At 48.6% G+C, this 19,882-nt stretch overlaps 1 protein-coding gene across 1 annotated transcript; it reads left to right on the forward strand.

Moving 5' to 3' along the window:
* The first annotated feature begins 110 nt into the window (after window positions 1-110).
* Window positions 111-18,320, forward strand: ARRDC5 (arrestin domain containing 5). The gene is made up of 3 exons (XM_082379270.1): window positions 111-3,652; window positions 5,113-5,321; window positions 15,590-18,320. Exons 1-3 carry the CDS (start codon window positions 3,301-3,303, stop codon window positions 16,115-16,117), a joined length of 1,089 nt encoding a protein of 362 aa, XP_082235396.1. The 5' UTR covers window positions 111-3,300; the 3' UTR covers window positions 16,118-18,320.
* Window positions 18,321-19,882: the final 1,562 nt, after the last annotated feature.

The raw sequence follows: 19,882 nt of genomic DNA on the forward strand, positions 1-19,882 counted from the left end.
CGCGAAAACTTGGCGTTTGGGAGTTGCGGGGCCACAGGAGGCCGCGCCGGGGGCGGGCGCCTGCCTGGTGATTGGCCGCCGCAGTGGCGGGAAGCGAGAAAGGGGGTGGGGGGCGCCCCCGCCTCTGTCCACCCCCCCCCCTCCGCCCAGCGGGCCACGGCCCCGCCCAGCCCTGCGCGCTCTGCTGGGCGCGCCCAGCGTGTAATGGGGTCGGGTGGCGGGACCTGAGTCCCCCCCACCATGGGTGCCCTTCAGGAGCCCTAGGGATCCCCCCGGGGGCAGGGGTCCCCAGCGTAGAGACCCCCGACCTCCTAAGTCCGTTGCTTCAGCCCCTCTCCCCAGGCATGCACTGACCAGTAGGGCAGGAAGGCGGGAATCAATGTCTAAATTCTGCCGGAGAATTTGGGGGGATCACCCCCCCAGGAGACCGCCTGCACCCGATGACGGGCCTCATCGCCCCAGCCTGATTTCCTAGCGTCAGGGCTCGCCAGCGCTCCCCACCCTACCCACCCGCAGGGCTTGTTTGCTGGTTTTTCCCGCCTCGTTTTCCCGCCTTCTCCGGGCTGTCCAGGCGGGCAGAGCTGCCCTCCCCCCTCCGCCCTGCCTGCTCTGCTCTGGCCAGTCTTGGCGGGCATACAGTGACCCATGCTGGACACCTACAAAGTGCCTGAACAGGGTGCTCAGAGCTGGGAGCGCAAGAGTGGGCAAGGTCGACCCTGTTGGTGGTCTCCCGGGACGTTACATTCTTATCTGGGGAGACCAGCAAGAAATGAATAAATAAAGCAAATCATTTCAGATACCGCACATGCAATGAAGACAGGACAAGAGCTGGAGAGTGACCGGCGGCCGTATGGGGGGTGGGGAGAGAGGGTACTCTGGTTAAGGTGGAGAGGTGGGCCTCTCTGAGCACATGACATTTGAGCTGAGATCTGAGATGAGAAACCAAGGACAGATGGGTCAAGGCGGGAAGAGCAAACTCAGAGGCCGGAAAAGGCTTAGCGATGGACGGAGAGCAGGGCAGACACAGCAAAGGGGAGGGCAGGCGGGAGCTGAGGCGGTCAGAGGGGTGTCTATAAGACCTCGCAGGCCACCAGGAGGACTTTGGTCTTTCTCCTGAGAACAGTGGGTAGCATGGGAGGGCTGTGAGCAGAAAAGCGATGAGCTCCAATTTATGTTTTTACAAGGTTTCTCTCGCCACATGTAGAGTTCCTTCTGTCTTGGCGCTGGTACTTCTGCTTTTGTTTCCCCTGGCGGTAGACAGATTAATGGCCCCCCAAAGATGTCCACATCTTAATCCCTGGAGCCTGTGAATATAGAACCTTCCATGGCAAAACGGACTTTGCAGAGGGGATTAAATTAAAGATCGTCAGATGGGGAGATTAACCTAGATTATCTGGGCTGGCCCAATGTCATCACAAGGGTCCTAATAAATGACAAAGAAGGGCGGGAGGGTCGAGTCAGAGACATAACGATGGAAAGAGAGGATGGAGTGATGAAACCAAAAGGCAAGGAATGTGAGAACCCTCTAGAAGCTGGAAAAGGCAAGGGACAGATTCCCTCCTAGAACCCTAGAACGTAATCCTGCCAACACCTTGATTTTAGCTCCATTTCAGACTTCTGACCTCCAGAACTGTAAGAGAATTAATTTGTGTTGTTTTAAAGCACGGAATTTGTGGACATTTGTTATAGCAGCCAGAGGAAACTAATACACTCCAATACACGAAGTCCAGGTGCTCCTGTTAATTTTCTCCACCTTCAGGACTTCCTCAATGCAACTGATTGCATTTCTGGATGCTCAGCCATCAGCCACGTGGAGACCACGTCACAGGTGTGAACAGGTAGGCAGGCCTCCCGGAGCTTGTGAGGCAGATGAAATCTTCCACATTGACAACACCTGCCACAGGAACCCAGCCTGCTACTGGCGAGAGCATAGCATCCATTTGTGCCTGCTGTTGCTAAAGCTCAACGTGGCCGAAAGAAGAAATAGACCGTATATTCTTCATGTGCATTTGGTGCAGGGCACAGCCCAGGCTCCTTGGATGTCTGAGGTTAAGTGACACAGAAAGAGGTGTCTGGCTTTCCCTGAAGAAAAGACCTGGAGTGATGGTGATGCAGGGCCCCATTTCTCTAGTCATTTCGAGAAAGTCAGAGGGGTTGCTTGGGTTAATTAACAACCATGAGCAAAACACTATGCCAAGCATCTCCAAAAGAGGCTTAGTAACCAGTTAGGAAGACAAGACATCGATGTCCGCAAAAGACATCACATCCAATAAAGCAAGATACGACAAAGAGTAAATGAGGCCTGCCAGAGCCTGGAGAACAGATACTTCGTAGAGCCTCTTCTGCTTCAGACCCTCGCGCTTAGGCACCGGCCCACGTGCAAATTGGGCACCATGAATAACTGCTAGGGTGCCAAGGGCCCCAGTTTCCCTTTTGCAGAACAATATGCTCTCGACAGTCATTAAGTCATTCAACAAACTTTAATTGTCCTCCCTTGCCTGAACCAGGCTCTGGGTTCGGCAAACAAAGTCCTGCCCTAGAGGGACTTCCCAACCAGTGGAGGAGACGCTGGCATAAAGACAAGTGTCAGCTGTGCAGAGAGAGAGTGCTTCGTGATGGTATCCGTGTTCACATGGAGCCCACCGTGCTCTGAACATCTTCAGGACACAGCAGATTCCATGCCCTGGCCATGGCTATCATTTTCTTTCTAACACACACTGATATAAATATAGAGCCATTAAGGTGGAAATGATTGGGAATTCCCTGGCAGTCCAGTGGTTAAGACTCCGAGATTTCACTGCTGAGGGCACGGGTTCAATCCCTGGTCTGGGAGCTAAGATCCCACAAGCTTCATGGTGTGGCCAAAACAAACAAACAAACAAAAGGTGAAAACGATTATCTGCATAGGACCCAGCATCAATCTGTGAAGCCTGAGAAGGGGGTGCACACATCCACATTTGGGGTCCATCGGATGGAGCAGAAAATACCCCTGGGCTCATGCCCTGTGCCTCTCCATCTGTAAATAGAGCCCATGATGCCTGCCTCACCACAGGGCCTGGAAGAATTCTTCCCACCCAGGCCCCTAGACCTCTGGCAGGATGACAGTTGTTCCCTAGTCGGCAGCAGTGTTGGGATCTTGTGGTTTTCTTGTTCGTTTGTTCATTATTTCCTAGGAAAAAGAGGTCAGGCTACCATTTCACCAACCAGTGAGGACTTTGCGATTCCCAAGCGGCCGCCCACTCCCAACAGCCTTGCCTCTTATCCTGGCCATTGGGAACCCCTTCCCGGAACCCTGGCTGGATGATGTCACAGACGGATGACGTCACTGCGGCCAAGGAACCGGGGATCTCAGTGACACAGGGGAGGGGGGAGGTTGTTTCTCTGTCACCCCAACCCCCCATGTCTGTGGTGAAGTCCATTGAATTAGTGCTGCCCAAGGATGCGGTCTACCTGGCCGGCTCCAGCATAAAAGGGCAGGTGGTTCTAACTCTGAACAGCACCCTGGTGGACCCCATCGTGAAGGTGGAGCTCGTGGGAAGAGGTTATGTAGAGTGGAATGAAGAAATTGGGGCATCCCGCGATTATAGCCGAGATGTTATTTGCAACAACAAGGCTGACTATGTGCACAAGACAAAGACGTTCCCAGTGGAGGGTAAGGACAAGGCCGGCCGCCAACCTTAGCCAGAATAGGAACCGGGGTCTGGAAGGTAAACACATCTGTTAGTCAATCAACAAACCCCCGGGGATATCAGAAATGGGCAGAGGCCTGGTTCCTGTGGTCACGGGGAAAGAGACAGGAGGGAGAAGGCTAGGAAAGCTCTCCGTGGGAAGGACTGACTAGTCCCCAACTCTGCCAGGTTCAAATCTAAAGTCTGGACAGATATGAGGAAGCCTGAGCTGCCAGGAAACTATATGTCCTTTCCAAAATGTGTCCATGGGGGTGTTTCCGGGTAGTCCACAGTCAAGCAGAACACTTGGCCAATGCTTGGCTGAACAAAGTTCAATTGTAGACTTTTTTTTTTTTAATTTTAGATAGGGTAGCCTGGGAAGGTCTCTCCAAAGAGGTGACTACCAAGCTGAGATCTAGTGATGGGAGGGGGACCTGCCCAGATATCCAGGGGAGGAACGGCAACCTGCTGGGCCTTCATACTCAGCAACTAGGCCGCCTCTCTGTGTCCCAGTTAACCCACCTGGAAAATGGGAATAGGAAAAAGTCCTGCCTCCTAAGACTGTCTTGAGGACTTAATGATTTAATGGCATGTCGAGGGGAGGGCTCAGAATAGCGGAGGGCAGGGGGGAGGGGTATACAGTAAGTGCTTGTTAGGTGTTCGTTTTTTCAACCAAAACACTCCCCCGCCCCTCACCACCCACATTATCAGCTATCACCCTTCTTCATTCCCAAGGGAAGCATCCTTTCCTCTCAGAAGCATCAGCCCCAAGCCTGCGATGGGTTCACTCATTTACTTCACAAACATGTATTAAGCACCTACTGTGCACAACAACCATGCCAGATGCTGGGGATACAACAGCGAAGAAAACAGACACGGTCCCTGGCGTCACTGGGGTTGCCATCAGGCAGGGAAAACACTCTAATAAGAGGGTCTTGGAGAAGTGCAAAAAAAAATAAAACAGGGAGGTCACAGAGATGGGGGGGCAGTGTGAGTCCCTCCCCGGTCTTCTGTCACCACTCAATCAACAAATATTAAGTACCTACTGTATGCTGTGCACTGAAGGCCAAGCTCTGCCAGGGCAGGGAGATTTGCCTGCCTTGGGACCCAAGACGTGTTTGTTGAATGAATATGTGATCGAATCCTGCAGCCGGACCTCCACTTTCCCAGGCCCAGAGCAGGGGTGAGCAAGTCCTGGTCGGTGGTTTGGGGTGACCACCCCAGTTGCATCATCACCTACCCAGGGCATCGGTCTCCAGCCCAGCTGAGACCTAATATGTATGGGCCTAGGCTTTTTCGATCCCTAAAAATCACAGAGCTAAGCCTAGCTCAGGGACAAACAGGCCAGGTCCAGAACAAGCTCCCTGCCAGAACAATAAAGAAAGAAAAGAGGGAAGAAAAGACTCTAGAACCTTCTGATGGCATCCGTGTGTTTTGCTTTCAGATAATTGGTTAAGTGCAGGCAGCCGCACCTTTGACTTCCATTTCAACTTACCTCCCAGGCTCCCTTCTACCTTCACCAGCAAAATTGGCCACGTCTTCTACTTTGTGCAGGCCTCCTGCCTGGGTCGGGAGCACATCCTGGCCAAGAAGAGAAGGTACTTGTTGGTTCAAGGGACTTCTTCGGATTTCCACGCAGAAAACCCATTGCAGGTAGTGATGTAGGAGGAGCAGGGGTAGGGCATGTCCTCAAAGCTCCCCGGAGGCAGGGGGAGGCGGGCAGCCAGGAGACCGGGGAGGCGGTGACCCGGAAGAAGGGAAGGTGTTGGCTGCTCCTCCGGCCCAGTGATTTCGCAAACGGGGAATCAGAAACCAGGGCAGGGACTAAACCAGCGGCTCTCAACTGGGGTGATTCTGCCCCTGCGGGGGACACTGGGAGATGTCTGGGAACATTTTTGGTTGTCTCAACTGGGGAGGGGGGATGAGTGGGATCAAGAGAGTGTGGGCCAGGGGTGGTGCTCAACACCCCGCAGCGCCCCCGACAGAGAATGACATGGGCCCTGAATGTCCTTGACATTCGAGAATCAAGAGTGAGCAGAGGGGCTTCCCTGGTGGCGCAGTGGTTAAGAATCCGCCTGCCAATGCAGGGGACACAGGTTCGAGCCCTGTTCCGGGAAGATCCCACATACCGTGGAGCAGCTAAGCCCGTGCGCCACAACTACTAGCCCGCGTGCCACAACTACTGAAGCCCTTGCGCCTAGAGCCCGTGCTCCGCAACAAAGAGAAGCCACCGCAATGAGAAACCCGTGCACCACGATGAAGAGTAGCCCCCGCTCGCCCCAACTAGAGAAAGCCCGCGTGCAGCAACGAAGACCAAACGCAGCCAAAAATAAATAAATAAATAAATGTATTTAAAAAAAAGAGTGAGCAGAGGCCCCGCTGTGACCCCTGACTGAGGGTCCTGGGCACTCGGTGACTCTCCAGGAACTGATAATGGAGGTGGTGCCCCCCACCAAGAAGCACAGAGAGGGGATGCCCTCCATTCAGGGGAAGGAAGGGCCTTGTGGCATCAGTCACCTGAGCGGAGGAAGGTTTTGGACAGCTTCTGGAGGCCAGGTGCAGAGGTGGAAGTAAGGGAGGGTGGACTTACGTTAGCCGAAGTCACTTCACCTCCCTGGGGACCCATTTGTCATCAGAGTGTTGTGGCTGAGAGGGCTGGCATTTTAGTTTTCAAGGTCCAAGTTACAAATCCCAGCATCTCCACCTACCTGCTGTGTGACCCTCTGCAAGTGATGTGGCCTCTCTGTGCCTGCATTTCCTCATCTGTCAAATGGGCACAGAGATGGTGCCTGTCCCCTAGATCTCAGAAGGAGCAGTGAGGGGACTTCATGCAAGTTCCGGACCTCGCACAGTGGCTGGCAGTGGTGGTAGGAGAGAGCCCCAGAATATTTAGGCCCCATAAATCTTGTCACTGCTGCTGCCGCCACAGGTAGCCTTCTTTTTTTTTTTTTTTGGCTGCACCGCATGGCATTTGGGATCTTAATTCCCTGACCGGGGATCAGACGCGTGCCCCTTGCATTGGAAGCATGGAATCTTAACCACTGGACCGCCAGGGAAGTCCCGGGTAGTCTTATCTGTGTAACAGGGATCATCTCTAGCCCGGCCTACTTCAGGGGGGTAGATGCTTGGAGGGGTGGATCAGATGAAGCAGACCTGAGCTCAAGGCCCGCTTGGCCACCTGCTCCCTGTGTGACCCTGAGAGGGCTCTGGCCCTTCTCTGGCTCTTCCCTCAAGAGTTAATCTAGGGTGCAGGGGGCACAAGGCAGGAATTGGGGCAAAATGCTGGTATGGGACCAGACCTAGCTTGAGATCTCTGCCGCCAGATCCTTCACTAGCCGATGGCCTTGGGCAATTAACAGCACCTCCCAGACCCTCGATTGTCCTGATCTGTACAATGGGAATACTACTGCTACTACTACTACTAATCCTTCCTCGATTGTGGGGATCACAAAGCATCCAGCACGCTGTGTACACATAGGGGATGCCTGGTAAGTGGGAAGAGCTCAAATCGTTATTATAGCAGCAAAGGGAGTTATTACAGATATGTTTTATTTTTTATTTATTTATTTATTTTTGGCTACATTGGATCTTCGTTGCTGCGCACGGGCTTTCTCTAGTTGCAGCGAGGGGGGGGGCTACTCTTCAGTGCGGTGTGCGGGCTTCTTATTGCGGTGGCTTCTCTTGTTGCGGAGCACGGGCTTTAGGCGTGCGTGCTTCAGTAGTGTGGCGCGTGGGCACCATAGTTGCGGCTTGCGGGCTCTAGAGCGCAGGCTCTTGAGCGCAGGCTCAGTAGTTGTGGCACACGGGCTTAGTTGCTCCGTGGCATGTGGCATCTTCCTGGACCAGGGCTCAAACCTGTGTGCCCTGCATTGGCAGGCGGTTTCTTAACCACTGCACCACCAGGGAAGTCCCTACAGATATGTTTTGAGAGTACAAAAATATGGTGTTTTCTTCAGCTACTCAGTACTGTTTTAATCAGATTGTAGGGGGCAGGGTGAGGGCAGGAGCTGGTGGACCATGGCAGAAGCTACTGCTCTGGTCCAAGTAGACACGGAGTCTTGACTCCTACAATCTGTCCTTCTGATAGCAGCTGAAAGGATTCAGGTGATGACCCTGTTTGGCCTTCCAGGGCTCCCACCTCCCACAGGGCAAAATCTCAAGGCCTCCCTGCGGCCCCCAAGGCCCTGCACCACCTGCCCCGTCCCCTCCCTGCCCTCCCCTCCTCCCTCTCTCCCCCTCGCTCACTCTGCTCCAGCCACACAGGCCTCCTCGCTGTTCCTGCAACATGCCAGGCATGGTGCTGCCCCAGGGCCTTTGCACAGCTGTGCCCTCTGCCTGGAACCCTGTGATAGGATCTTCCTATCCCTCCCCCTCATCCTTCAGATCTTTGCTCGGAAGCCAGATCTTCAATCACCGGCATTGCTGATGACCCAATGAACCGCCACAACCCCCACAGAATGCAATATCCATATTAAAATGAACATGCACTTTGTCCCATTCATTTCCCTTCTAGAAAATTCTCCCATCGCTATCCTTTCACGTGTGTGACATGACCTCTCACTGCACTGTTTGTGGTGGCCAGAAACTGGCAACAGCTTAAATGTTTGTTGCTAAGGCAATTAAAGTAGCAGTACACAAAGGTCAACTCTACAGATACAGCAAAGAGAGAAAGAGAGAGAGACCAAGGCACAGACAGAGACAGAGAATGAGGCAGCTCTGCCTTTCAGCACCTCCAAGTTACTGGGTTGAATGAATAAAGCAAAGTTCAGAACAGCGTGTCTAGCCTGCACCGTTGGTGGTAAAAACAAAAAATGCACAGAACTTCCTTGCAGGTGTAACAAACAGACGTCTCTTTCCAGAGACGGGAGAAACCGGCAACAGACACTGCCTCCTGGGAGGCAGCAGGGGAGGGGCAAAACTTTTCTCCTTCCACTTTTTTTTTTTTTAACATCTTTATTGAGATACAACTCACATACCTTATAATTCACCCCTTTAAAATGTCCAAATCAGGACTTCCCTGGCGGTCCAGGGGTTAAGGTTCCATGCTTCCAATGCAAGGGGCATGGGTTTGATCCCTTGTGGGGGAACTACGATCCCATGTGCTAAGCGGTGTGGCCAAATAAAAAATAAATAAATAAAAATAAAATAAAATGTCCAAATCAATGGCTTTTAGTGCATTCACACAGTTGTACAGCCCTCACCATCGTCAGTTTTAGAACACTTTTATTATCCCCCAAAGAAGTCTTGTATCCCTTAGCTGTCACCCCCAAACCTCTCTGTCCCCTCCCCCAGCCACCACTAAATCCATTCTCTGTCTCTGTGGATTTGCCTGGTCTGGACGTCCCTCCCTTCTCCTCTTGATGGACCTTGGATTGTTTCCACATTTTGGCTATTAGGAACCACGCTGCTACTAACATACGTGTGCAAGTTTTTACATGGACGCAAGTTTTCATTTCTCTTGGGTAGACACCTAGGAGTGGAACTGGGAAAGATGGTAACTCTATGTTTTACCTTTCGAGGAGCGGCCAGACTCTTTTCCACAGCGGCTGCCCCATTTTACATTCCCACCAGCCATGAACGAGGGTTCCAATTTTTCCACATTCACTCCTCTCTGTGTACCTTTAGAATTTTGAAAGACGTGACCCGTTGCCTCTTCCAACAAGCAGTACCATTGGGTAGAGGATATGTCCCCAAGACCTTTCCTAACCAAGAAGTCTGAAAGAGTCCGCATCCTGACTCCCCTTACCTCACCCCCTTGCCTAACTTCATAGCTTATCCCTATCAGAAATGTACCACTAGGGCTTCCCTGGTGGCGCATTGGTTAAGAATCCGCCTGCCAATGTAGGGGACCCGGGTTCGAGCCCTGGTCTGGGAAGATCCCACATGCCGCGGAGCAGCTAAGCCCGTGCACCACAACTACTGAAGCCTGCGCTCTAGAGCCCGTGCTCCGCAACAAGAGAAGCCACCACAATGAGAAGCCCGCGCACCACAACGAACAGTAGCCCCCACTCAGCGCAACTAGAGAAATCTCGTGCGCAGCAACGAAAACCCAATGCAGCCAAAAATAAATAAATAAATAAATAAACAACAACAACAACAAAAGAAATGTACCATTAAAAAAAAAATAAAAAGGAATGTACCATTTATATGTCCATCTCCAGACCAGAGCGGGGACTGGACCGGTCTTCACTGCTATGGGTTTTCCTTGAACTTCGCACCAAGTTGGTACAAACGAATACTGGTTGAATGAATGAATCCCCTCAAAGTTTCATATATGCCAAAGGAATATGGGGTCCCAAAAAACTCCTGGGTATGGAAAATCAGTGTTGAGTTTGTGCCCTAATATTGTTGGAAATCAGAGCCCTGTGGCCACCCCACCTGGCCTGGCGCGGGGGTCTCTCTGATGGGCCACACCTGATACCTCTCGCACCTCCTTCAGGACCAGGACAGAACTGCTGGCTTGGTCTTGAGTTAGGGCAGTGAGTCCTTTAACGCCTGCAGGGTCCTAACGCATGCAACGAATTTTCGAATAAGACTGGAGGGGTTTAGAATGAAATGGGCTGCAATTAGCCTTCCAAGAGGAGGGAAAGAGTGGGAAGGCTGAAGATAGGCAGGAGCCAGAGGCAGAGGGTAGGAGGTGAGGCTGAAGGGGTCGGGGGGTCAGCCTGAGGTCTCCAAGAGGAAAGGCGTTGGACCTAGAACAGTGTGTTTCAAACCTCAGGTCATGACCCGCTAGTGGGGTGCAAAATCCATTTAGCAAGTTGCAAAGCATATTTCTACAAAATGAAAGGATAGGCAGAACCAAAATAGAAAAATATCAAAAAATATCAATTTTGTGGGTTGCAAACGTTGTTGTTCTTAATATAAAATAAGAAAACAGAACAGAGATTAAAATAAGTAGAATAGAGAATATCAGAAAAAGTCCACTTGGTGGGTTGCTATTAATTTTTTTAAATGAAAACATAATAGAATATGTCAGAAAATATAAATTTGGTGGGTTGCAACAGACTTTGTTTTTATAAAATTAATGTGTAGGACTGAATAGAATAGTATTGAATAAGTAAAAGCGGATAGAATTTACTAGAAAAAATAAATTTGGTGGGTTACAACATTTTCGTTTTATATAAAACAACATGATAGAATAGAATAGCGTAAGTAGACTAGAAGTAACAGAAAAATCAATTCAGAGGGTCCAAGCAACAGTTTTTAAAAGAATAGATTAAATAGAATAGAATAGGATAGAAGAGGAATTCTCAGCAGGCATGTAGCAAGGACAAGCATTATTTCATGAAACTTATTTCTCGTTCATAGATTTAGATGTTGATGGATATATAGATTTGTGTTTTTTGCCCCAATATTAAAATCTACGTTTTTAACTATGAGTTGTGGTTTTTATAAAAAGAATAATATGTAACAAATACTCTATGTGGCCTGCAGAGTCTAAAAGATTTATCATCAGGCTCTTTACAGAAAAATATTCATCAACTCTATGTCCTAGACCAACTCTTTCTTTTAAATTGTAGTATAGTTGATTTACAATATTATATTAGTTTCTGGTGTATAACATAGTGATTCAATATTTTTATAGACTATACTCCATTTTAAGTTATTACAAAATAATGGCTATATTTCCCTGTGCTGTATAATATATCCTTGTTCATCATTTACTTTATATATTTTGTGTCTCTCTCTCTCTTTTTTTTTTTATTGGAGTATAGTTGCTTTACAATGTTGTGTTAGTTTCTGCTGTACAGCAAAGTGAATCAGCCACATGTATACATGTATCCCCTCTTCCTTGGATTTCCCTCCCATTTAGGTCACCACAGAGCATTGAGTAGAGTTCCCTGTGCTATACAGTAGGTTCTCATTAGTTATCTATCTTATACCTAGTAGTGTATATATCACCCCTAATCTCCCAATCCGTCCCACCCTCCCCTTCCCCCCTTGGCCTCCATACGTCTGTTCTCTACGTCTGTCTCCATTTCTGCTCTGCAAATAAGTTCATCTATACCATTTTTCTAGATTCCACATATATGCGTTAATATATGATATTTGTTTTTCTCCTACTGACTTACTTCACTCTGTATGACAGTCTCTAGGTCCATTCATGTCTCTGCAAAGGTGCAGTTTCGTTCCTTTCTATGACTGAGTAATATTCCATTGTATATATGTACCACATCCTCTTTACCCATTCATCTGTTGATGGACATTTAGGTTGCTTCCATGACCTGGCTATTGTAAGTAGTGCTGCAATGAACATTGGGGTGCATGTATCTTTTTGAATTATGGCTTTCGCCAGGTATATGCCCAGGAGTGGGATTGCTGGGTCATATGGTAGTTCTATTTTTGGTTTTTTAAGGAACCTCCATACTGTTCTCCATAGTGACTGTATCAATTTACATTCCCACCAACAGTGTAAGAGGGTTCCCTTTTCTCCACACCCTCTCTAGCATTTACTGTTTGTAGACTTTTTAATGATAGCCATTCTGACTGGTGTGAGGTGATACCTCATTGTAGTTTTGATTTGCATTTCTCTAGTAATTAGTGATGTTGAGCATCTTTTCATGTGTTTGTTGGCCATCTGTATGTCTTCTTTGGAGAAATGTCTATTTAGGTCTTCTGCCCATTTTTTGATTGGGTTGTTTGTTTTTTTGATATTGAGATGCATGAGCTCTTTTTATATTTTGGAGATTAATCCCTTGTGATCGCTTTGTTTGCAAATATTTTCTCCCATTATGTGGGTTGTCTTTTCGTTTTGTTTATGGTTTCCTTTGTTGTGCAAAAGCTTTTGAGTTTCATTAGGTCCCATTTGTTTATTTTTGTTTTTATTTCATTACTCTAGGAGGTGGGTCACAAAAGATCTTGCTGCGATTTATGTCAAAGAGTGTTCTTCCTATGTTTTCTTCTAAGAGTTTTATAGTGTCTGGCCTTACATTTAGGTCTTTAATCCATTTTGAGTTTATTTTCGTGTATGGTGTTGCGGAGTGTTCTAATTTCATTCTTTTACATGTAGCTGTCCAGTTTTCCCAGCACCACTTATTGAAGAGGCTGTCTCTCCTCCATTGTATATTCTTTTTTTTTTAATTAATTAATTTTTTTATTTATTGGCTGCGTTGGGTCTTCGTTGCTGCGCGCGGGCTTTCTCTAGTTGTGGCGAGCGGGGGCTACTCTTTGTTGCAGTGCGCAGGCTTCTCATTGCGGTGGCTTCTCTTTGTTGCGGAGCACGGACTCTAGGCATGTGGGCTTCAGTAGTTGTGGCTTGCAGGCCCTAGCATGCAGCCTCAGTAGTTGTGGCACATGGGCTTAGTTGTTCCATGGCATGTGGGATCTTCCCGGACCAGGGCTCGAACCTGCGTCCCCTGCATTGGCAGGCAGATTCTTAACCACTGCGCCACCAGGGAAGTCCCTCTCCATTGTATATTCTTGCCCCCTTTGTCATAGATAAGGGGACCGTAGGTTTTTTTGTGTCTCTTAATCCAATACCCCTATCCTGCCCCTCCCCTCTTCCCTCTCCTTACTGGTAACCACTAGGTTTTTGGGGGTTTATTTATTTATTTAATTTATTTACTTTTGGCTGCATTGGGTCTTCGTTGCTGCCTGTGGGCTTTCTCTAGCTGTGGTGAGCGGGGGCTACTCTTTGTTACAGTGCGCGGGCTTCTCATTGTGGTGGCTTCTCTTGCTGCGGAGCACAAGCTCTAGGAGTGTGGGCTCGGTAGTTGTGGCACACGGGCTCTAGAGCACAGGCCCAGTAGTTGCGGTGCTCTGGCTCAGTTGCTCCACGGCATGTGGGATCTTCCTAGACCAGAGCTTGAACCCGTGTCCCCTGCATTGGCAGGTGGATTCTTAACCACTGTGCCACCAAGGAAGCCCAACCACTAGTTTTTAAGATTCCATATATAAGTGATAATATAGAGCGTCTGTCTTTCTCTTTCTGACTTATTTCACTAAGTGTGATACCCTCTAGGTTCCTCCACGTTGTTGCAAATAGCAGAATTTCATTCTTTTTATGGCTGAGTAATACTCCATTCCATTCCATGTATATGACACATCTTCTTTATCCATTCATCTGTTGATGGACACTTAAGTTGCTTCCATAGCTTGGCAATTGCAAATAATGCTGCTACGAACTTTGGGATGCATATATCTTTTCAAATTAGTGTTTTTGTTTTCTTCGGATATATACCTAGGAGTGAGATTGCTGGATCATATGGCAACTTTACTTTTAGTTTTTTGAGGAACCTCCATACTGTTCTCCACAGCAGCTGCACCAATTTACATTTCCACTAACAGTGTACGAGGGTTCCCTTTTCTCCACATCCTGGCCAACATTTGTCATTTGTAGAATTTTTGATGATACCCATTCTGACAGGTGTAAGGTGCTATCTCATTGTGGTTTTGATTTGTATTTCTCTGATGATTAGCCACGTTGAGCCTTTTTTCATATGCCTATTGGCCATCTGTATATCTTCTTCGGTAGAGCAACTCTTTCTTGTATGTAAGCCCATGAAGTGTCTTCAGATGCTCCTTCCAGCTCTTTTATGATGTCAGACACACATGGAAACAATATAAATGTCTATCCTTCCCTAGCGGTCCAGTGGTTAGGACTCCGTGCTTCCACTGCAGGGGGCGTGGGTTCAACCCCTGGTCAGGGAACTAGGATCCTGCATGCTGCACAGCACGGCAAAAAAAAAAAAATATATATATATATATACATAAAATATACATTATATATATATATATATATATATATATATATATATATATATATATATATAATGTCTCTCATGGAGGGGGAAGGGTAAATTAACTATTTTGCAGCACATTCCATTGCCATCGTGGAAACAAATGAATCAGAATGACAGGCACCAACATGAATGCCTTTCAAACACAGAATGTTAAGCTAGAAAAGCAGGTTGCTGGAAAAGATATGAGGCTTGATTTATTTAAAGCATTCAAATATGTCAAACAATACTGTGTACTTCTACCACAAATAAATAAATGTATTCCTAAACAATACAAACATTTGCATGAGCATGACAAATGCCACACACACACACACACACACACACACATACACACACGCTTGTAAAAGTATCAAGTTCCTCTCTGGAAGAAGATACAGGAAGTCAGCAGAAGTGGAGAGCAAATCATTGTAAGCGCGCCCCACGTCACATCAAATCTTTTATTTTATTTCATTTCATTTATTTATTTATTTTTTGGTCACATGGCTTGCAGGATCTTAGTTCCCTGACCAGGGATCAAACCTGGGCCCCGGCAGTGAAAGCGCCAAATCCTAGCCCCTGGACGGCCAGAGAATTCCCTTGAATCTTTTACAGTAGTACCCACAAATAAAAAGCCAAATGTTACCCAAGCCACACATTAAACATAACGTATATGTGACTTTATTTGCAATCCAGCAGCTAACCAATTGATATAAAGGCTGCTTTTTGAAGCTTTTCTTTAAACACGTTACATAATTTCAACTCTACAGTTTTCATGATTCAGAGTCCATAATATTTTCTCCTTAAGTCTGAACTACTTGGGTAAGCCCTAGGTCTGGGCTTAGACCATAAGACATTCCCTGTCTTCCAGAAAACTAAGACTCAGAGAAGTCAAGGCACTGGTTCAAGGTCACACAGCAAGTGAGTTATGGAGCTGGGGATAAAGCCAGGGGCTTGTGAATTTCTTAGGTCTATTTTATAGACAAGGAAATTGACAATCAGAATGGCAAAGGGTTTTGATTCAATGGCAAAGCTGGGAATGACTTTGGGCTGCAAAATCCCCAAGACTCCAGATTCCATCCCAGTGCCTCTTACTAGGAGAGTCCCAAAGGCTCGAGGCTTTGGTGGACTGTTAGGTGAGCAAGTGGATCTTGTGGCCGCAATGCCTCACAATTGTCCATTCCCCCCGCCCCCTTCTAGAATCCTCTGTTCGTGGAGGTTGAGAAAAAGATCTCCTACAATTGCTGCAGCCAGGGCACCATCTGCCTGCAGATCCAGATGGAAAAGAACACCTTCACGCCGGGGGAGAGGGTCATTTTCACCACGGAAATCAACAACCAGACCAGCAAGTGCATCAGGACGGTCATCTTCGCCCTGTACGCCCACGTGCAGTACGAGGGCTTCACACCCAACGCAGAGCGACGCTCAAGGGTGGACAGCAGTGAGCTGCTTCGGCAGGAGGCCAACACCCAAATCATACCCTTCAACACCACCAAGATCGTCAGCACTTTCCACCTCCCGCCCGTGCTGTCCGTGAGCGGCGGCACACAGGACAGCGAGATCATGAACACCCACTACGAGCTGGTCAGCACCGTCCACCTGCCCTGGTCCCTGACCAGCGTCAAGGTCAAGGTGCCCATCATTATCACCAGAGCCCCCGTGGACCTAGACGGCTGCGGGCTGCTGGATGGGAGCAGTGTTACCGTGAGCCTGGATCATCAGAATTAAACGCCCAAATGTCTAAATATTTAAAGTTTTATCAGACTCTAAGGCAGGTCCTTCCTTTGCCTCGTGCAGATGGCCTTCAGATGAGTCCAGGCTTGGGCAGCATGTGGTCTGAAACTTGCCAAGCTCCAGCCGTGTGGTCATCCATTTCTCCCATCCCAGGAAAGATCACTCAATACCGGTAGAGGACAAAGCCTTCCAGACTGACAAAGCCTTCCAGGACCGCACCCCGGTTAGCACCCCAGACCCATCTGCTTGCTGGCTCTTACAGTGCCAAGACCAGGGATCCCCAACTGGGAGCGACTCTGCCCTCCAGAGGACACTGGCAAAGCCTGGGTGTATTGGTTATCCCAATTGAGGGGAGCAGGGTGCGCTCCTGGCATCCAGGGGGTGGGGGCCAGGGTTGCTGCTCCGTGCCACACAGTGCCCAGGACGGTCTCCCACAGAGAATGGCCCAGCTCCAGATGTCAGCAGTGCCGAGGTGGGGAGACCCGGGCTGGGGCCATTTATGGGGACAGATGGTTGTTGAGTGCCCAGGCTGGGTCTGGGAGCCTCTTACCCAGGTCGTATCCCTCCTCCCTCACAGTCCCCCTCCCCGGCTCCCCCACCTCATTCAGGGTAAAAGCCCAAGTCCTCCCAGCACATCCACCCACGTCCAATCCATCAGCAAGCCGTAGGGGCCCCTCTCCAAAATCTCCCCAGAATCCTCCAATTTCTCTGCCCTCCTTTGCATCCAGCTTTCCTCCCATCCATCCCCTGGACCAGGGCGGTCACCTGCACCTGGGTCTCCTGACCCCTGACCTGGATCCCCACGTTCTGTCCTTCCTGCAAATAAAAATCCAGGACCCCCAATTAGACTTGAATTTCAGAAGAAGAATTTTTTAGCATAAGTATGTCCCTCACCACAGTTGGTATCTACTTACGCTTTAAAAAATCATTCCTTGTTTATCTGATATGCCAGTTTAACTGAACATCCTGTATTTTATCTGGTCATCCGATTCCCCAAGCAACTAAAAGACTCTCTGCACAAATCAGGCCACCATACTCCTCGGCTTAAAATCTTTTAAACCTCTGTCGGGTCCCCAAAGCACCCGCTGCCGCCCACCAGGTCCTGGGTGGTCAGGAATGAAGGAATGGGCCAGAGTGCTTCTTCTGGGCTAATGACTCTGAAATATTTCTCCAAGCACCCGCAGGCGACAAAATACCGCATCTGCCTCACCCCTGCCTCGGGCCCTCCATAAACCATGCAGACGGGAGGCATATACACTTGAATGGCGGGCCCAAGGCATCCCGGAACATTCTGAGATGCTGTTTCAGATCAAACTTTTTTGAAGGGAGGCGGTGCAGATAGAATGCACAGATTTAATTTGCTATTTCTCTCTTTAAAAAAAAATTTTTCACGAGAGAGATCTCTCACTTTCAGCCACGGTTGCAGGGTGTCTCCAAAAGAGCTTCTGTGGCAGTCCTGCCTCCCTGGAAGGGGTCACTGCTGGGCCTGGGTGGGGATGTACCCCTGCTGATTTGCGTATGTAATCTTCCTTTTGCAGTGGACAAAAGGATCCAACCCTGAGGCGGTGTCATTCCGCTGCCCTGCTTCCCGAAAATTCAAAAAGGTTTATTTTAGGGAGGAAGGTGAAGATCCTGCTTGTCATAATGTCCTTGGCCCCAGCCTGATCATCCTTGAGACTCTGGAGACCAGGTCTGGGCCATCCCCACCTCCCCAGAACTAGATCCAGAAGGGCTGTGTTCTTCAAAGCTGCAGAGCCAACGTCACCTCCTCCAGGAAGCCTTCCAGCCATGCCTCTTGCCCTCCAAAGGGCTCCCCCAGTCCCAGACCCTTCCTCCATCTGGTCCTGACCTCATACACCACAAAGGCCTTTGTCCAGCTCTGTTCCATGTGTGGGGGAAATTAAGGTGGGGATATCACCTCAGGGCCCCGGCACCACTCCAGCCCCCAAGTGGTTGTTAAAGATATAACAAGCGATTGTTAATGTATAACAACAGTGTTCGGGACTCTGCTCCTCTTGGATGGTGGGACAGAGCGTTTCAAGAATCCCAGAGGTGGATCATAAGCCAGCTGGGATGTCATCAGGCCGGAAGGGGGCGTCTGTGAACCTGGGGGGGGACTCCGATTCTTTCCCACCATACTATCCTTACTTCCTTCTGTTTGGGACAAGGGATTTCTCCTCTCTGGGCCTCAGTTTCCCCATCTGTAAAATGGAAAAAACAAAAGTTGTTACCCCTAGAATTTGGAGAAGATTAAAAGGATTAGGGACTTCCCTGGCGGTCCAGTGGTTAAGACTCTGCGCTTCCACTGCAGGGGGCGGGGATTCCATCCCAGTCAGGGAACTAAGATCCCATATTGCTGTGCGGCCAAAAAATTAAAATAAAAGGTCTAGTACATGCACCGCTTTTAGGAGAACTTCTGGAACACAGTAAGTGCCGGCCAGATGCTAATTATGAGTTTTAGGATTTATTTCCCTTCCATGGACTTCTCCAACTCCAACAGCTCACCAATCAGGTCTCAGTGACCTCCAGGTCACTGTGCCAAGGGTCACCTCACTGTTCTTGTCCTTCTTAGACTTTTTATTTGGAAAAATTCCAATTCCTATGGAAAAAGCTTGAAAGAATGATACAATAGACAGGTGATCATCCACCTCGAGCCTCCTGTTGTTGATTTTGGCCATATTTGCTCTTTTCCTCTTTTCCTCTCTCCCAGATTGTTTTGCAATAAATTGTAGCATCACGGCGCTGGGTCCCTGTACTTTGCACTTCTTCCAGTACCCTGAGAATTAGAAGCGTCTAGATAATCACAGTAACACGATCACTCCCAGGGCGATTCCATCCTCTCACCTATATATACTCCATATTCCAATATCCTCACTTTTCCAATATGTATCTTTTTTATTGTGGTAAAATACACACAGCATAAGATTTACCATCTTCACCATTTTTTACATGTACAGCTCAGTGGCATAAAGCACATTCACACTGTAGTGCAACCACAACTAGCTTTCCTAGCTTCCCAAACTGAAACTCTGTTTCCATTAACCATTAACTCCCCATTCCCCTCACCACCAGCCCTCTTTTTTTAAAAAGGCTGAATAATATTCCATTGTCTGTATACGTCACATTTTGTTTACCCATTCACCCATCGGTGGACATTTGTTTCCATCTTTGGGCTACTGTGAAAAATACTGCTACGAACACGGTACACACGTAAATATCTCTTTGAGACCCTGCTTTCCATTATTTTGTGTATATACGCAGAAGTGGCCTTGCTGGATCATATGGCAATGCTATGTTTAATTTTTTGAGGACTTGGTATACTGTTTTCTTTCTTTTTTTTATATATTTTATTTATTTATTTTTGGCCGTGTTGGGTCTTCATTGCTGCATGCGGGCTTTCTCTAGTTGCAGCAAGCGGGGGCTACTCTTCGTTGCGGTGCGTGGGCTTCTTATTGCAGTGGCTTCTCGTTGTGGCGCGCGGGCTTCAGTAGTTGTGGCGGGCTTAGTTAGCGCGGGCTTAGTAGTTAGCGCGGGCTCTAGAGCGCAGGCTCAGTAGCTGTGGCGCACGGGCTTAGTTGCTCCGCGGCATGTGGGATCTTCCTGGAGCAGGGCTCCAACCTGTGTCCCCTGCATTGGAAGGCGGATTCTTAACCTCTGTGCCACCAGGGAAGTCCCGACCATTTCCTCTTTATGCAAACATCCACTTCCCTTGATTTCACTGATGCCACACCCTTCTCATTCTTATCCCGCTCCTCGGAT

The sequence above is a fragment of the Balaenoptera borealis genome (assembly GCF_965194805.1).
Source record: "Balaenoptera borealis genome assembly, chromosome: 2".
NCBI classification, from domain to species: Eukaryota; Metazoa; Chordata; class Mammalia; order Artiodactyla; family Balaenopteridae; genus Balaenoptera; species Balaenoptera borealis.

Bases quoted from the DNA above. Each gene is read 5' to 3' on its own strand.
- ARRDC5 (XM_082379270.1), top strand. From the start codon at position 3,301: ATGATGTCACAGACGGATGACGTCACTGCGGCCAAGGAACCGGGGATC. The intron at 3,653-5,112 runs GTAAGGACAAGG...TTTTGCTTTCAG, and splicing joins AAAGACGTTCCCAGTGGAGG to ATAATTGGTTAAGTGCAGGC. The intron at 5,322-15,589 runs GTAGTGATGTAG...GCCCCCTTCTAG, and splicing joins ACGCAGAAAACCCATTGCAG to AATCCTCTGTTCGTGGAGGT.